The sequence below is a fragment of the Hypanus sabinus genome, chromosome 10, assembly GCF_030144855.1.
Source record: "Hypanus sabinus isolate sHypSab1 chromosome 10, sHypSab1.hap1, whole genome shotgun sequence".
In the NCBI taxonomy this organism is placed as follows: Eukaryota; Metazoa; Chordata; class Chondrichthyes; order Myliobatiformes; family Dasyatidae; genus Hypanus; species Hypanus sabinus.
In genome coordinates this window covers 33,396,079-33,413,507 of record NC_082715.1, presented here as the reverse complement: position 1 = coordinate 33,413,507, position 17,429 = coordinate 33,396,079, and the positions used below count along the sequence as shown (strand labels likewise).

At 36.8% G+C, this 17,429-nt stretch overlaps 1 protein-coding gene across 1 annotated transcript in view; it reads right to left on the bottom strand.

Annotated features, from left to right (window-relative positions):
* LOC132400558 (protein downstream neighbor of Son-like) overlaps positions 1–17,429 on the bottom strand; it is a 63,241-nt gene that overhangs the window by 20,775 nt on the left and 25,037 nt on the right. Inside the window, exon 3 of the mRNA XM_059981634.1 lies at positions 6,616–6,807. Coding sequence (XP_059837617.1) covers positions 6,616–6,807 — 192 coding nt within the window. The remainder of the gene's footprint in view (positions 1–6,615; positions 6,808–17,429) is intronic.

Genomic DNA, 17,429 nt, shown 5'->3' with positions numbered 1-17,429 from the left:
TTGGAAAAGGAATAAGCCTATTTTGAATTAAAGTTCTTTTTGCCAATAAAGATTTCTTTATCTCATCATCTATATTTACCTTATTCCATAAATCAATCAAGTGTCTTAATATAGGAGATTCTTTTTTTTCCCATATCCATTTGGATTCCCATTTATATATAAAATCTTCCGGTATATTTTCTCCTAACTTATCCAATTCTATTTTAATCCATGCCGATTTTTCTTCATCAAAAAAAAAGACGCAATAAATCTAAGTTGATTTGCTTTATAATAATTCTTAAAATTTGGAAGTTGTAACCCTCCTAGGTCAAATTTACATGTCAATTTTTCCAATGATATTCTTGACATCTTACCTTTCCAAAGAAATTTCCTTACAAATTTATTCAGTTCTTGAAAAAACTTCTGAGGTAATTGTATTGGTAAATTTTGAAATAAATATTGCAATCTAGGAATATATTCATTTTTACAGCGTCAACTCTACCTATTAATGTTATTGGTAACATCATTGATTTATCAAGATCCTCTTCTATTTTTTTTAATAATGGCAAATAATTTTGTTTATATAAATTTTTTACATCATTATCAACTCTAATACCTAAATATTTTATCCCATTCGTTGACCATCTAAATTGAGTTGCTAATCGACATTGATTGTAATTTCCTTTGGTGAGGGGTAAAATTTCACTTTTATCCCAATTTACTTTATAGCCTAATACTTTCCCATATTCTTCCAATCTAAAATATAATCTTTGCAACGATTGCAATGGGTTTGTTAAATAAATCAAAACATCATCAGCAAATAAATTAATCTTATATTCTTCTTGATTAACTCTAAAGACCCCAATATCTGAATCTGTTCTAATTAATTCTGCTAATGGTTCCATTGCCAACACAAATAAAGCAGGTGATAATGGGAAGCCTTTTCTAGTTGACCTCATTAAGCAAAATGGTGTTGAAATCTGACCATTTGTAACTACTTTAGTTTGAGGATTAGTATTTAAAGTTTTAATCCATTGTATAAAAGATTTTCCTAACTCATATTTTTCCAATACCTTAAATAAAAAATCCCATTCCAATCTATCAAACGCTTTTTCTGCATCCAAAGCAACTGCCACACTCATTTCCTCTCTTTTTTGTGCCAGATGAATAATACTAAGTAACCGAGTTATATTATCCATTGATTGTCTATTTTTAATAAAACCTGTTTGATCCATATGTATTAATTTTGGTAAATATTTAGATATTCTATTAGATAAAATTTTTGCTAGTATTTTATAATCTGTATTCAACAAAGAAATAGACCTGTATGATGTTGGTTTTAAAGGGTCTCTGTCTTTTTTTTTGGCAATACAGTTATGATCGCTGTTAAAAAAGATTGTGGAAGTTTATGCATTCTTTCCACTTGGTATATTAATTCCATAAAAGGAGGAATTAATAAATCTTTAATTTTTTTTATAAAACTCAGGAGGAAAACCATCTTCTCCTGGGGATTTATTACTCTGAAGTGATCCTAAAGCTTCTTCAACCTCGTTTAATGTAAAGGGCATATCTAATCCTTTCTGTTCTTCCAAATTTAATTTTGGAAGGGTTATTTGTGATAAAAATGTATCTATCTCAGCAGTCTTATTTTGTGATTCTGATTGATATAGTTCAGCATAAAAATTTTTGAAAGTTTCATTAATTTCTAAAGGCTTATAAGTAACCTTATTTACACTTGTTCTAATTGCATTTATTGTTTTAGAAACCTGTTCTGTTTTCAACTGCCAAGCAAGAATTTTATGCGATCTTTCACCTAATTCATATTTCTGTTTAGTTCTCATAATTACTTTTTCTGTACGATATGTCTGGAGTGTATTATATTGTAGTTTTTTTATTAACAAGTTGTCTTCCTTTTTCTTCTGTCATATATCTTTGAGATTCTTTTTCTAACTTTATGATATCTTTTTCCAATTGATCTATTTCTGCTGCATATTCCTTTTTAATCTTAGATGTATAACTTATAATCTGACCCCTTAAATATGCTTTCATCGCTTCCCATAATACAAATTTATCCTCAACTGAATGTAGATTTATATCCAAAAAAAATGAATTTGTTTTTTCATAAAATCACAAAAATCTTGACGTTTTAATAGAGTTGAATTAAATCTCCATCTATAAATCGATTCCTCCTTATCCATCATTATCATTGTCAAGGGGGAATGATCTGACAATATTCTTGCTTTATATTCCCCACTTTTCACTCTATCTTGAATATTTTTTGATACTAAAAAAAAATCAATCCTTGAGTAAGTTTTATGTCTGTTTGAATAAAATGAGTAATCTCTTTCTCTTGGATTAATTTTTCTTCATATATCAAGCAGATTTAAATCTTTCATTAATGATAAAGTTAGTTTTGTTACTTTTGATTTTATAGCACCTTTAGTTGATCTTTCCAGAACTGGATCTAAACAAAAATTAAAATGTCCACCTATTAACATTTTATCATGTGCATCAGCCAAGTTCAAAAAAACTTCTTGTATAAATTTTGCATCATTTTCATTTGGTGAATAAATGTTCATAAAAGTCCATAATTCTGAAAAAAATTGACAATGTATAATCACATATCCCCCCAGAATCAATTATTACATTTTCTATTTTAATTGGTAAAGATTTATTAACCAGAATTGCAACTCCTCTCGATTTTGATGCAATGACATTTCCAACCCAATCTCTCTTTATTTTCTTATGTTCTGTTTCTGTTAAATGTGTTTCTTGTAAAAAAAAAGCTATATCTCCTTTCATTTTCTTAATATATGTTAAAACACTTTTTCTTTTCACAGGTCCATTAATTCCATTTAAATTAAAACTTAAAAAATTAAGTAAATTAATCATTCATAGTACCTTGGGAATTCTTTAAAATTCTCCATGTTGCTATGAGTCTCTCCCCAATCATCCAGGCAAAGAAGAAGAAAAATAGAAAAAAGATAATATATAAGAAAAAAAACAAAATACCCCCCCCCACTAATGTTGCAAATAAAAAGAACACAACATTACCCCCCCCCATTTTACGGGTCACGGCAATCGCCATGATTGTACACGTGAAACTCGCAGCTATCAATCAGGAGCTCCCCCAGCTCCCCCACAAAAAAAAGGAAAAATATATTAATAAAGAAAAGAAAAAAATAATAATAATTAATGTCTCTACTCTCAATTAATACTCCTCGACCGTTTTTTTTTCTTATAAATGTCCATCAGGTCCAACCTTGTTTCAGTCTTCATCATTAGATCATTTCATTTCTATAATTCTTTAGTCTTCTTCATGGACATCAGGTAATTCTTGTACAAATTCCTCCGCTTTCCAGTAGTCAACGAAGATTCCTCTTTCTCCATTATCCAGGAAAATTATCAATTTTGCTGGGTAGCTCAATAAAAATTTATAGCCCTTTTCCCATAAAGATTTTTTCACTGGATTAAATTTCTTCCGCTTCTTCAACAGATCGTAGCTTATGTCTGGATAAAAAAAAACTCTTTTCCCTTCTACTATCAATGGCCCATTTCTCTTTTTAGCACCTTGAGTAGCTGCCTTCAAGATCATTTCTTTATCTTGATACCTTAAACATTTTATCAAAATTGATCTCGGATTTTGATCTTGTTGAGGTCGTGGTCTTAAAGCTGTGTGCTCTTTCAATTTCAATTACTTGACTTCCTTCTTTCATTTCCAAAATTTTCGGAATCCATTCTTGAAAGAATTTTATTGGATTTTCTCCTTCTGTACCTTCCATAAGACCAACAATTTTAATATTATTTTGTCTACTAGAGTTCTCAAGTGCATCCATTATTTCCATCATCCGTTTTCTTTCTGTTGTCCAGGCATGATTATCGTATTCTATCTTAGCTATTCTTTCCGTGTTTTCTTCTATTTTTACTTCCATCTCTTTAACTTTATTATCCATCTTCTTTTGTTCTTCCACCACATTATCAAGTGTATTCTGTATGCTTCTTATATCTATTCTTATAGCTTTAAATTCATTCGCCATATCTGTTCTTATAACTTTTAATTCATTCTTTATATATATCAGGATATCTTTTATGTCTCCTTTAATCTCTTCCTTCTTTTCTTCTTCTTTTTCTTCTGGATTTCCCAAAGAGTCTGTTTCAACTTCCGACTCACTTTCAATTTCACTTCCAACCGTACTTGAAGCTTGTAGTTTTGTTAACATCTGTTCATGCATACTTTCGCGCATGCGTTGTTCTTGCCGTTTCTTCGTACAGACCGCCGACATTGCTGCAACTTCTTTTCCCGCATCATCAGAAATGCCTTGCACTTCGTCGGGAGAAGATCCAACTTGAGTCCGATGCTTCGCCAAGATGGCTAGGCCTTTTTCCCCACCGATTTGCGCAGTCTTCGAAGTAGTAACTTTCTTCTGTTTCAGTTTAGGAGCCATATCAAAAGATAATCCTGAGTTGCTTATAAATAGTTTCTAATAGATATTTGTTAACTCTTCTTCATTTAAACCCTATTTCATTACTTTTTGCGAGGGAGCTGGAATCCCAACGTCTCGACCCTACGTCGTCACGTGACATCCCCCCCCCCCCCCGGAGTTTCCTTGAAAATATTTCTATCCCTCAATCTCACACAAGAATTTCCAACAGATGGAACACCAAATATGTCATCACATCTCCCCATGTCGAACAGAGGATGCAAACTAATTGACAACGTGCTTTGAGATATTGGAGCCATGAAAGGTGTCAGAGGAATGCAAGTCTTTCTGTGAAGGCCAATCAGCTCCAGCCAATGTTTTTAAAAGTATATTCCTATCAGATACAAAATAGAGCTCGTAACATTATATCTCAATTACATTTCAGAAGGCAATTTGTATTTCAAAAGATGAAAGTAATTTGAACATTAATCACAAAATCTTGCAGTATAGTTACTTCCATGCCACCTATCAAGTAACCCACCTGCCCCAATTACATTTTTGCCTTTACACCTTCACCACTCCACCATCATCCCTTCATTCCTGCAGTATTCCCACCGCCCATCTACACCAGGGCCAATATGACAAGCCAATTAACCTACTAGCCAGAAACCAAAAGCACTCAGGGAAACCCCAAAGAGAGACAGGGAGAACGTGAAAACTCCACAGACTGACCCCAAGGCCAAGATCAAAACGCTGGCCTCCTTAGCTTAAGGGGAGCAGTGGTAACTGTTGCATCACTGCAAACAGAACAATTTCCTTTCAGAACACAATAGGTTAATTTTATTGAATGGAAACAGAATAGTGTTAATAACTCTACCTGTGCAACCTCCACCACCACTCCCCAGACACTTAGTCACAGTTCTAAAATGTGATCCTGGTGGTTCACGTGACTTACAGTTGGTAGATTCTAAATGACCGATTGATTCAAAAGGTTTCCTGATTAGAAGGTATTTCAAATTCAAGAGCTCACAACAAGACGCACTTCTTTTTCTTTGTAGTGCTCTTTTCTTATCTTAGTTTCGGGTTTAGCTATTTATCTAGCAATGCAGAGTGGAGTAGCCCCTTCTGGTCCTTCGAGCCACACTGCACTAGCAACCCCACAACCCTGATCAGCTCTATCCTAATCACGGGACAATTTACAATGACCAATTAACCTACCTGGTACATCTTTGGACTGCGGGTGCAAACTGGAACAGTTGGAGAAAACCCATTCATTCCACAGAGACTCCTTACAGAACAGTGCCAGAATTGAACTTCGAACTCCGCAACACCCCGAGCTGTAACAGCGTTGTACTAATCACTATGCTACCACTGAAGCCATTATATGTATACATTTTCCTTATAATGTACACTTTCCTAATAATAGGATTAAGCATTTGTTGATTAGGTCATTTTAAACAACCAACTTCCTTTTTGGGATGCAATTTTTATGTAAGTATGTACTAATTAAATAATACTCAAACAAACAAAAATATTGATCTAGGTTGACCACCTCAAATCCAGTAATCAGTAATCTTGTTCCAACGCTGCTTTGGACATGATTTTCACCAGCCTGCTTTGAAATTTCCTGCATTGCTGTGCTGACCCATCGCCACTATTCTGGTGGCACCATTAGCAGAATCAGCTGTCGGCACGGTCTTTAAAAGAAGCAAGTCATTCCTCTGTGTTATTCTGCATTTATTTTTATAACCTGTTCTCTTCTAGCCCCAGTCACGTCTTTGTTGAATAAAGTGCTTCTTGTGTGTAAAGTGCAAACACCATAAGTTATCTCCACAGTGGTGTGTCTGTGAAAAGCATATGTGACTTGTATAACATTGGCTTTTCCACAGTTAATAAAAGAAAGAAACAAAAAGAAAAGTTGCTCCAAGTCTTTGCTGACAGTGAATCAAAAAAACAGACGTGCACAAGGAAAGCAATGAAAGATGTTCACAACTAGATGAAATTCTAATGTGGAAAGACGTTAATGTATACTGTATATTTTGAGGGAGTAGACAATTCAAAAGGCAGGAATAGAAAGGATTCTGTTCATTGCTACTATTGGCAAAATGCTCTCATTGCAATACTTAATAACTAAATAGCTTGGAAACAACAGTGAGCAGATTATTTTGATTCAGCCCATAATGAATAACCCATTTTTATTTATAAATCATCTCACCTGTTTAATGTGAACTTTATCAGGTTTTACTGCAGTTCCATTAATGGATCCCACATTTGGTAACAAATTGCTACATACTTTTGCCCAGGATATAGGAGTAGGTGAGGTAATGAGGATCCTTGTCTTTATACTCCAGTCAGTGTAGCAGTCTGGGTAAATAGTGGGCTGCTCTTCACTACATTCACCAGATGCCTAAGAGAGTAACATTTTAAAAATTAATCCTGGAATTTATCCAATCAACAAGTATAGACAAATAGTACAGACATTTAATGCAAGACCAATTAATTCCTGGGAATGTTTTACTTGCAGTTTCTGATGGCAGGCAGTTGTATATTTGCATAAAACTGTATTTTTATATTTTTACTGTTCAAATGATTCTAAAACTAATACTGAGTAAAAGGATCATTAGATTGATACAGGTTTCCCCCGCTATCCGAAGGTAGAGTGTTCCGTTGAAACCGTTTGTAAGCTGAAATGTCAGAAATCGAAGAAGCAATTACCATTAACTTATATGGGAAAAATTTTTGAGCATTCCCAGACCTAGAAAATAACCAACCAAATCAAAGCAAATAATACATAAAACCTAAAATTACATCAACATATAGTAAAAAATAATATATGATAAATATACAGCCTATTTACAGCCCAAGTAGAAATATTGTTTGTACAGCGTAGTTTCACTTCTCAGAATGGGGAAGACAGCGAGCCAAAATTCACCCAATTCATTCTTCAAGGGCCCAACATTGTTCTTAACTATCTTCTTTCTCTTCACATACCTAAAAAAGCTTTTGCTATCCTCCTTTATATTCCTGGCTAGCTTGCGTTCGTACCTCATTTTTTCTCCCCGTATTGCCTTTTTAGTTAAGTTCTGTTGTTCCTTAAAAACTTCCCAATCATCTGTCCTCCCACTCAACTTAGCTCTGTCATACTTCCATTTTTTTTAATGCTATGCAATCTCTGACTTCCTTTGTCAACCCCTGTGGCCCCTTTCCCCCCTTTGAATCCTTCCTTCTCCGGGGGATGAACTGATTTTGCACCTTGTGCATTATTCCCAAGAATACCTGCTATTGCTGTTCCACTGTCTTTTCTGCTAGGATATCCGTCCAGTTAACTTTGGTCAGCTCCTCCCTCATGGCTCCATAGTTTCCCCGTTCAACTGCAACGCTGACACCTCCGAGCTGCCCTTATCCTTCTCAAATTGCAGATAAAAACTTATCATATTATGGTCACTACCTCCTAATGGCTCCTTTACTTCAAGATCACTTATCAAATCCTGTTCATTACATAACACTAAATCCAGAATAGCCTTGACCCTGGCCGGCTCTCATACAAGCTGTTCCAAGAATGCATCCCGTAGGCACTCCACAAACTCCCTATCCTGTGGTCCAGCACCAACCTGACTCTCCCAATTCACCTGCATGTTGAAATCCCCCATAACTACTGTGACATTACCTTTGCCACATGCCAATGTTAACTCCTTATTCAACTTGCATCCAATATCCATGTTACTCTTTGGGGGCCTGTAGACAACACCCATTAGGGTCCTTTTGCCCTTACTGTTCCTCAGTTCTATCCACACAAACTCTACTTCTCCTGATCCTATGTCCCCCCTTGCAAAGGACTGAATCTCATTCCTCACCAACAGGGCCACCCCACCCCCTCTGCCCACATTTCTGTCCCTATGATAGCACGTATACCCTTGTACATTCATTTCCCAGGTCTGATCTCCCTGCAGCCATGTCTCCGTTATGCCAACAACATCATAGTTACTCATTTGCACCTGAGCTTCAAGCTCATCCGCCTTATTTCTGACACTTCGTGCATTCAGATATAGAACTTTTAGCCCATTTCTCCTCTTTCTGCTTGAATCGCTGCCTGTTGTGCTTAACCCAGCTCCCCGAACTCCCATCGGGCTATACGCCCCTAGAAATCTGTTGTCCTTCCTAAATTCACTTATTCTTTCTGCACATATAACTCCATGTTCTGTCAGACCATCCCTCTGTACATGTGTCCTCCTTATCACTTGTTCCGCCTCACCTTTCTCTACTACACACTTAATATTCCGGAACCGTGTAGTCCCCACCTGTCCTTTATTCTTCCTCTCGCTATTCTCCCTCACATTCTGGATCCCCGCCCCCTGCAAATTTAGTTTAAACCCCTGCAAAAAGCCTAGCAAACTTCCCTGCAAGAATGTTAGTACCGCTCCAGTTCAGGTGTAAACCGTCCCTTCGGAACAGATCCCACCTTCCCTGGAATAAAGCCCAATTATCTAAAAACCTGAAGCCCTCCCTCCTGCACCATACTCTCAGCCAATTTGCAGGTCCAGATGGTCTGCATCCTAGGGTACTAAAGGAGGTGGCCCTGGAAATTGCGGATGCATTGGTAATCATTTTCCAATGTTCCTTAAATTCAGGATCAGTTCCTAAGGATTGGAGAATGGCTAATGTTATCCCACTTATTAAGAAAGGAGGGAGGGAGAAAGCAGAGAACTATCGACCTGTCAGCCTGACATCGGTGGTGGGGAAGATGCTAGTGTCCATTGTTAAAGATGAAATAGTGGCATATCTAGATAGCAGTGATAGGATTGAGCCGAGTCAACATGGATTTACCAAGAGTTTTTCGAGGATGTAACCAGGAAGTTAGATGGGGGAGATCCAGTGGATGTAGTGTACCTCGATTTTCAGAAGGCATTTAATAAGGTCCCACATAGGAGATTGGTGGGTGAAATCAGAGCTCATGGCATTGGGGGGAAGATATTGACATGGATAGAAAACTGGTTGGCAGATAGAAAGCAAAGGGTAGCAGTGAATGGGTGTTTCTCGAAATGGCAGGTGGTGACTAGAGCTGTTTACACTTTACGTCAACGATTTAGATGAAGGCATTGAGAATAACATCAGCAAATTTGCTGATGATACTAAGCTGGGTGGCAGTGTGACATGTGATGAGGATTCAGGGTGACTTGGATAGGCTGGGTGAGTGGGCAGATACTTGGCAGATGACATTTAATGTGAATAAGTGTGAGGTTATCCACTTTGGGGGTAAGAACAGGAAGGCAGATTATTATCTGAACGGTGTAGAGTTAGGTAAGAGAGAAATACAAAGAGATCTAGCAGTCCTTGCTCATCAGTCACTGAAGGTGAATGAGCAAGTGCAGCAGGCAGTGAAGAAGGCTAATGGAATGTTGGTCTTTATTACATAGGGAATTGAGTACAAGAGCAAGGAAATCCTCTTGCATTTGTACAGAGCCCTGGTGAGACCACACCTGGAGTATTGTGCACAGTTTTGGTCTCCAGGGTTAAGGAAGGACATCCTGGCTATAGAGGAAGTGCAGCGTAGATTCACAAGGTTAATTCCTGGGATGTCTGGACTGTCTTACGCAGAGAGGTTAGAGAGACTGGGCTTGTACATGCTGGAATTAAGGAGATTGAGAGGGGATCTGATTGAACCAAATAAGATTATTAAGGGATTGGACAAGATAGAGGCAGGAAATATGTTCCAGATGCTGGGAGAGTCCAGTACCAGAGGGCATGGTTTGAGAATAAGGGGCAGGTCATTTAAGACAGAGTTAAGGAAAAACTTCTTCTCCCAGAGAGTTGTGGGGGTCTGGAATGCACTGCCTCGGAAGGCAGTGGAGGCCAATTCTCTGGATGCTTTCAAGAAGGAGCTAGATAGGTATCTTATGGATAGGGGAATCGAGGGATATGGGGACAAGGCAGGAACCGGGTATTGATAGTAGATGATCAGCCATGATCTCAAGATGGTGGTGCAGGCTCGAAGGGCCAAATGGTCTACTTCTGCACCTATTGTCTATAAAATAGATTTGGAGAGGAAAAAAAAATTGGCACGTACACGCATGCATACACACCTGCCCGCACAAGGCTTCACGGTCATGGTAGTCTTTCTCGGGGTAAACACACATATAAAGCAGGCGTCTTTTTTTTCGTTAAAGCAAAAATCCTCTTTGGTTAGCAAAAACATGTGCTAATGTAGGTCTTTCGTAACATCGTAAAGCGAACGTTCAAAAAACGGGGGCCACCTGTAGTTACCACTTTTATTTATTTTTCTTCTGTTTATTGAGATATGCCGCGGACTAAGCTCTTCCAGACCTTCGAGCTGTGCCGCCAAGCAATCACTTATTTAACCCGAGCCTAATCACCGGACAATTTACAATGACCAATTAACCTCCCAATCAGTACATCTTTGGACTGCGGGAGGAAACCAGAGCACCTGGAGGAAACCCACGCAGTCACGGGGAGAATGTACAAACCTCACGGACAATGGCTGGAATCTTCTTGTGTTCACATCAGCTAAACTTGTTGGATAGTCTCTTAACAAATACACGCCAATATAGAAATAATGAAGCTCACATAATAAGGTTAAAGGAAAACAACCAAGGAATCCTCACTTCCCATTTTTTGTGCTTATTCACGAATTCAGAGAGCATTCCATTGGCTCCCAAATGTACTGATTTTCCCAAACACAGCAACATAAATGCTGTAGAAGATACGGCTGGAACTTACTGTGCCAGGTTGGCTGACACCCCCTCCCCCCATGACAGATTCCAGGATTTCTAGAACTTTGGCACCTTAAAGACACTGTAGTCCCTTGGGTAACACAGCCTCTTTTTAAGTCTGCCAAAAACCTCTTTATATCCTCACACTGGAACTGAGCAGTGTAGAACGCTCAATCACTGTATTCACCCAGCTAGCTCCAAACCTTCACTCACAGTGCTAGCAGTATCAAGGATGCTCTGCAGGAAAGAGAACTTCCCTATGAGACGTCAGCTGAGCCAACAAAGGCAGCTACCAGGATACTATCTTTTTCCCCAGAATCACAGGCCTGTGAATCTTTAGGATCACGGTTTAGCATAAAAATATCTGGGTATCAAAATCTTTGTCAGGCAATTCACATGTAAAGATGAGCGCATATCAGATAATAGATGTCCCAGTATCACAGTGGGAGGTAAAATCTTCTCATTTATTTTATACTCTGCCCTTCACACTCTCATACATCTCTGGTGTTTGGCATTGTACTTTATAACCTGCAATATTCAGCAGTGTTTTCACGTACCATTGCCATGGAGTGAAATTATCTTCTTTTCTCTAGTGGCCACCAAAAGCAGCCATCAGCAATACCAGTCGCAGTATCTCAAGCCGGCTTTATAGATCATAGTAATTTTCAAATCTCTCTCCTAATGCTGCAAGCCTCAATACAGTGATAAATATTATTAATTTACATTACCAGCAGGGAATACAAAGAAGTAAAGTTAATTCCAACAATTTTCAGTCCCTATCAAGAGATCAGCCCCAGTGAATTCTTCAAAGAAATAGGGATTCACATTTGCTGGCTGGAGCTGAGGTTTGGATTCCACTGTTGAACAGCACCACACCTTTAACATGGGCCGACAAGCAAATGAAACAGAATTCCATCCCACCCACTCCTCGTATAAAGTCAATTTTGAAAAGGTAATGGTCAGCCCTGAAGACTGAATTATGTAAATTTCATTAGAATTAAGCACAATTCCATAATGATAGCCACATACACACAGTACACGTACAATACACACTACTCGTGCATACGTAGGAGGGTCCTTTTGAAATGATGGCTCAATAACCTCAAGCTTCAGCACCTATGTATATACCAAAGTGTTTCACTCTGATTACATTTTCCATATAACTTGGATTTATATCACACCTTTAACACGGAAAGTGTTCCAAGGTGCATCAGAAAAACCAAATGAATCTTTAATTGCCATCTCGCTTTAGAGAAGCATGGCCATCAGCAAGTTATTCAGCCTCCTATGCTCTCTGCATCTCTTTAGGTTCTGAGCTTTCTGTTAGAAAGCATTTGCAGAATTTGTTTCTTTTCCCCATGAAGAATGAAAGAGCTTTCAATCCAGGAAATCCTTAAATTATCTGTGAATTAGCTCCTGTTATCTTCTGATAATTCTCACACGGCTCTTCTTAAAAGAGAAGCCGAATGTCTCTTTGCAGGAACTAGTTTTGGCAGAACTCAAGGCAGCCTATAAGCTATGAACACTTTGTGGCACTTGTAGGCTGGAAGTTGACACATTGTCTGTGAGGCTCTGGCTGAGAGGAGCTACTTCTGTAAGGTCCTTGATAACTTTGGCACTATCTTCTTGCAGCTTTCGTTCGGTACTGTCCAGGGGCCAGATTGATGAAGAGTACTGAGTGGATTTCACACCACAGGGAATATAGAAATAATACCAGGGGTGCTACTCAGCAAAACTTTTCAAATTCAGAATCAGAATCAGGTTTATTATCACCAGCATGTGACGTGAAATTTGTTAACTTAGCAGCAGCAGTTCAATGCAATAGTAATCTAGCAGAGAGAGAAAAAGATAATAAATAAGACATAATAAATAAACAAGTAAATCAATTATATATATTGAATAGATTTTTTTAAATGTGCAAAAACAGAAATATTGTATATTAAAAAAGTAAGGCATTGTCCAAAGCTTTGGTGTTCATTTAGGAATAAGAGAGTCGAGGGGAAGAAACTGTTCCTGAATAGCTGAGTGTGTGCCTTCAGGCTTCTGTGTCTCCTACCTGATGGTAATAGTAAGAAAAGGGCATTCCCTGGATGCTGGAGGTCTTTAATAGTGGATGCTGCCTTTCTGAGACACCGCTCCCTAAAGATGTCCTGGGTACCTTGTAGGCTAGTGCCCAAGATGGAGCTGACTAGATTTACAAGCTTCTGCAGCTTCTTTCGGTCCTGTGCAGTAGCCCCTCCATACCAGACTGTGATGCAGCCTGTCAGAATGCTCTCCACGGTACAACTAAAGAAGTTTTTGAGAATATTTGGTTGCATGCCAAATCTCTTCAAACTCCTAATGAAGTACAGCAGTTGTCTTGCCTTCTTTATAACTACATCGATATGTTGGGCCCAGGTTAGACCCTCAAAGATCTTGACACCCAGGAACTTGAAGCTGCTCACTCTCTCCACTTCTGATCCCTCTATGAGGATTAGTATGTGTTCCTTTGTCTTAAGCACAATCAGCTCTTTCGTTTTACTGATGTTGAGTGCTAGGTTGTTGCTGCGGCACCACTCCACTAGTTGGCATATCTCAATCCCGTATGCCCTCTTGTCACCATCTGAGATTCTACCAACAATAGTTGTATCATCAGCAAATTTATAGATGGTATTTGAGCTATGCCTAGCCACACAATCATGTGTATTTAGAGAGTAGAGCAGCGGGCTAAGCACACACTCCTGAGGTGCGCCAGTGTTGATTATCAGCGAGGAGGATATGTTATCACCAATCCACACAGACTGTGCCAGTTATGAAGTCGAGGATCCAATTGCAGAGGGAGTTACAGAGGCCCAGGTTCTGCAACTTCTCATTCAGGATTATGGGAATGATGGTATTAAATACTGAGCTATAATCGATGGACATCATCCTGACGTAAGAGTTTGTGTTGTCTAGGTGGTCTAAAGCCGTGTGGAAAGTCATTGAGATTGTGTCTGCCATTGGCCTATTGTGACGATAGGCAAATTGCAATGGGTCCAGGTCCTTGCTGAGGCAGGAGTTCAGTCTAGTCATGACCAATCTCTCACTGTCGATATGAGTGCTATGGGGCGATAGTCATTAAGACAGCCCACATTATTCTTCTTAGGGATTGGTATAATTGTTGCCTTTTTGAAGTGGGAACTTCTGCCTGTAGCAGTGAGAGGTTGAAAATGTCCTTGAATACCCCCACTAGTTGGTTACATATATTGGAATTCATAAATGAACCACTGTCAGCGTCCTCTCCAAGGCCAACATCCCCAGGTTCGAGGTTCTACATACAGTCAGTGTTATAGTTTGGTCATCGAGAAAACTGTAAACAGTCTGTTCCACCAAGATTTGTTTTTTTTTTAATTTTTTTTTGAATTTTCAAATAGGTTACAGAAAGAAAAAAAAATTGTCAACCCTTCCCCCTCCCCTTAATTCCTCCCCCAAAAAAAAGAGAAGAAAAAAGAAAGAAAGAATGCCTGGATACTGGAAGATCCCCACATGCTCCATGGAGTTCATAGTAGCTTTAATATGTATATTTAATTCTTTCCCCAGATAACCAATAATTTTATCTTCGGAGCACCTATATATTTAATCCTATCTTTTTTAAATAAGGGCGCTAAATTTTCAGAAATATTTCATATTTATCTCTTAAATTATAAGTAATTTTTTCAAGTGGAATGCAGCTAAATATTTCATTCTTCCAACGATCTATACTTAAGTATGAATCTGATTTCCAAGTAACAGCAATAGCCTTTTTGGCTGCTGTCAATGCAATTTTTATGAATTCTTTCTGATATTTATTCAATTTGGATTTCGATGTTATCCTTTCAATATCGCCTAGTAAAAATAATGCTGGATTACGTGGAAGTTGTATTCCAATAATTTGTTCCAGTAAAACTCTTAAATTTGTCCAAAAAGGTTGAATTTTAAAACAAGACCAAGTAGAGTGTAAAAAAAGTACCAATTTCTTGATTACATCGAAAACATTGATGAGATAAATTTGAGTTTAATCTATTTATTTTTTGTGGTGTAATATATATTTGATGTAAAAAGTTATATTGTACTAATCTTAGTCGAACATTTATTGTATTTGTCATACTGTCAAGACATAATCTTGACCAACTTGTTTCATCAATTTTAATATTCAAATCAGTTTCCCATTTTTGTCTTGACTTGTGAATTCCTTGTTTAATTGCCTGTTTTTGTATCAAATTATACATACCAGAAATAAATTTTTAAATTTTTCCTTTATGAATTAAAGTTTCTATTTCATTAGGTTTTGGCAATAACATTGTTTGACCCAGTTTATCTCTTAAATAAGCCCTTAATTGGAAATTACAGAAAAGAGTGTTATTTGATATTTTATATTTATTCTTTAATTGGTCAAATGACATTAATACACCTCCTTCAAAACAGTCTCCTATATATCTAATCCCTTTGTGAGTTATATAAAAGTTGATTATCCATTGTAAAAGGGATAAGTTTATTTTGAATTAAAGGTCTCTTTGCTAATAAAGATTTCTTTATCTCATCATCAACATTTATTTTATTCCATAAATCAATCAAATGTTTTAGTATAGGAGATTCTTTCTTTTCCTGTATCCATTTAGATTCCCATTTATATATAAAATCTTCTGGTATATTTTCTCCTATTTTATATAATTCTATTCTAATCCATGCCGGTTTATCTTCATCAAAAAAAGATGCAATAAATCTAAATTGATTTGCTTTGTAATAATTCTTAAAATTTGGTAATTGTAACCCTCCTAGGTCAAATTTCCATGTCAATTTTTCCAACGATATTCTTGACATCTTACCTTTCCAAAGGAATTTCCTCACACATTTATTTAACTCTTGAAAAAACTTCTGCGGTAATTGTATTGGTAGTGTTTGGAATAAATATTGTAATCTAGGGAATATATTCATTTTTACAACATTGACTCTACCTATTAATGTTATTGGTAACATCATCCATTTATCAAGATCCTCTTGAATTTTTTTCAATAATGGCAAATAATTTAGTTTATATAAATTCTTTATATCATTATCAACTCTTATACCTAAATACTTTATACCATTTATTGGCCATCTAAATTGAGTTATTAATCAACATTGACTATAATCTCCTTTAGTAAGGGGTAAAATTTCACTTTTATCCCGATTTATTTTATACCCTGATATTTTCCCATATTCTTCCAATCTAGAAGATAATTTACGCAACAAATGCAATGGGTTAGTTAGATAAATCAGAACATCATCAGCAAATAATTTAATCTTATATTCCTCCTGATTAACTCTGAAACCCATAATATCTGAGTCAGTTCTAATTAATTCAGCTAATGGTTCTATCGCCAGCACAAATAAAGCAGGTGATAATGGACAACCTTGTCCAGTTGACCTTGTTAACTGAAATGATGTTGAAATTTGGCCATCTGTAACCACTTTAGCTTTGGGGTTAGTATTTAAGGTTTTAATCCATCTTATAAAAGATACTCCTAAACCATATTTTTCCAAAACCTTAAATAAAAAATCCCATTCCAATCTATCAAATGCTTTTTCTGCATCCAAAGCAACTGCCACACTCATTTCTTCCCTCTTTTGTCCCAAATGAATTATGCTAAGTAACCGAGTTATATTATCTGCCGATTGTCTATTTTTAATAAATCCTGTTTGGTCCATGTGTATTAATTTTGGTAAGTATTTAGATAATCTATTAGATAAAATCTTTGCTATTTTTTTATAGTCTGAGTTCAACAAAGAAATAGGTCTATATGTTGTTGGCTTTAAAATATTTCTTTTTTTGGCAATACTATTAAAATAGCTGTCGAAAAAGATTCTGGAAGTTTATGCGTTCTTTCCGCTTGATGTATTAGCTCCATAAAAGGAAGAATTAATAAATCTTTAAACTTTTTGTAAAATTCAAGCGGAAAACCATCTTCTCCTGGAGATTTATTACTCTGAAGTGATCCTAGAGCTTCTTCGACCTCTTTTAATGTAAAAGGCACATCTAATCCCTTCTGTTCTTCCGAATTCAATTTTGGGAGAGTTATTTGTGATAAAAACCTTTCTATCTCAACAATATCATTTTGTGATTCTGATTGATATAGTACAAAATTTAAAAATTTACGTTTCATTGATTTCTAAAGGTTTATAAGTAATTTTATTTACACTTGTTCTAATTGCATTTATCGTTTTGGAAGCCTGGTCTGTTTTTAACTGCCAAGCAAGAATCTTGTGTGATCTTTTACCTAGTTCATAATATCTCTGTTTAGTTTTCATAATTGCTTTTTCTGTT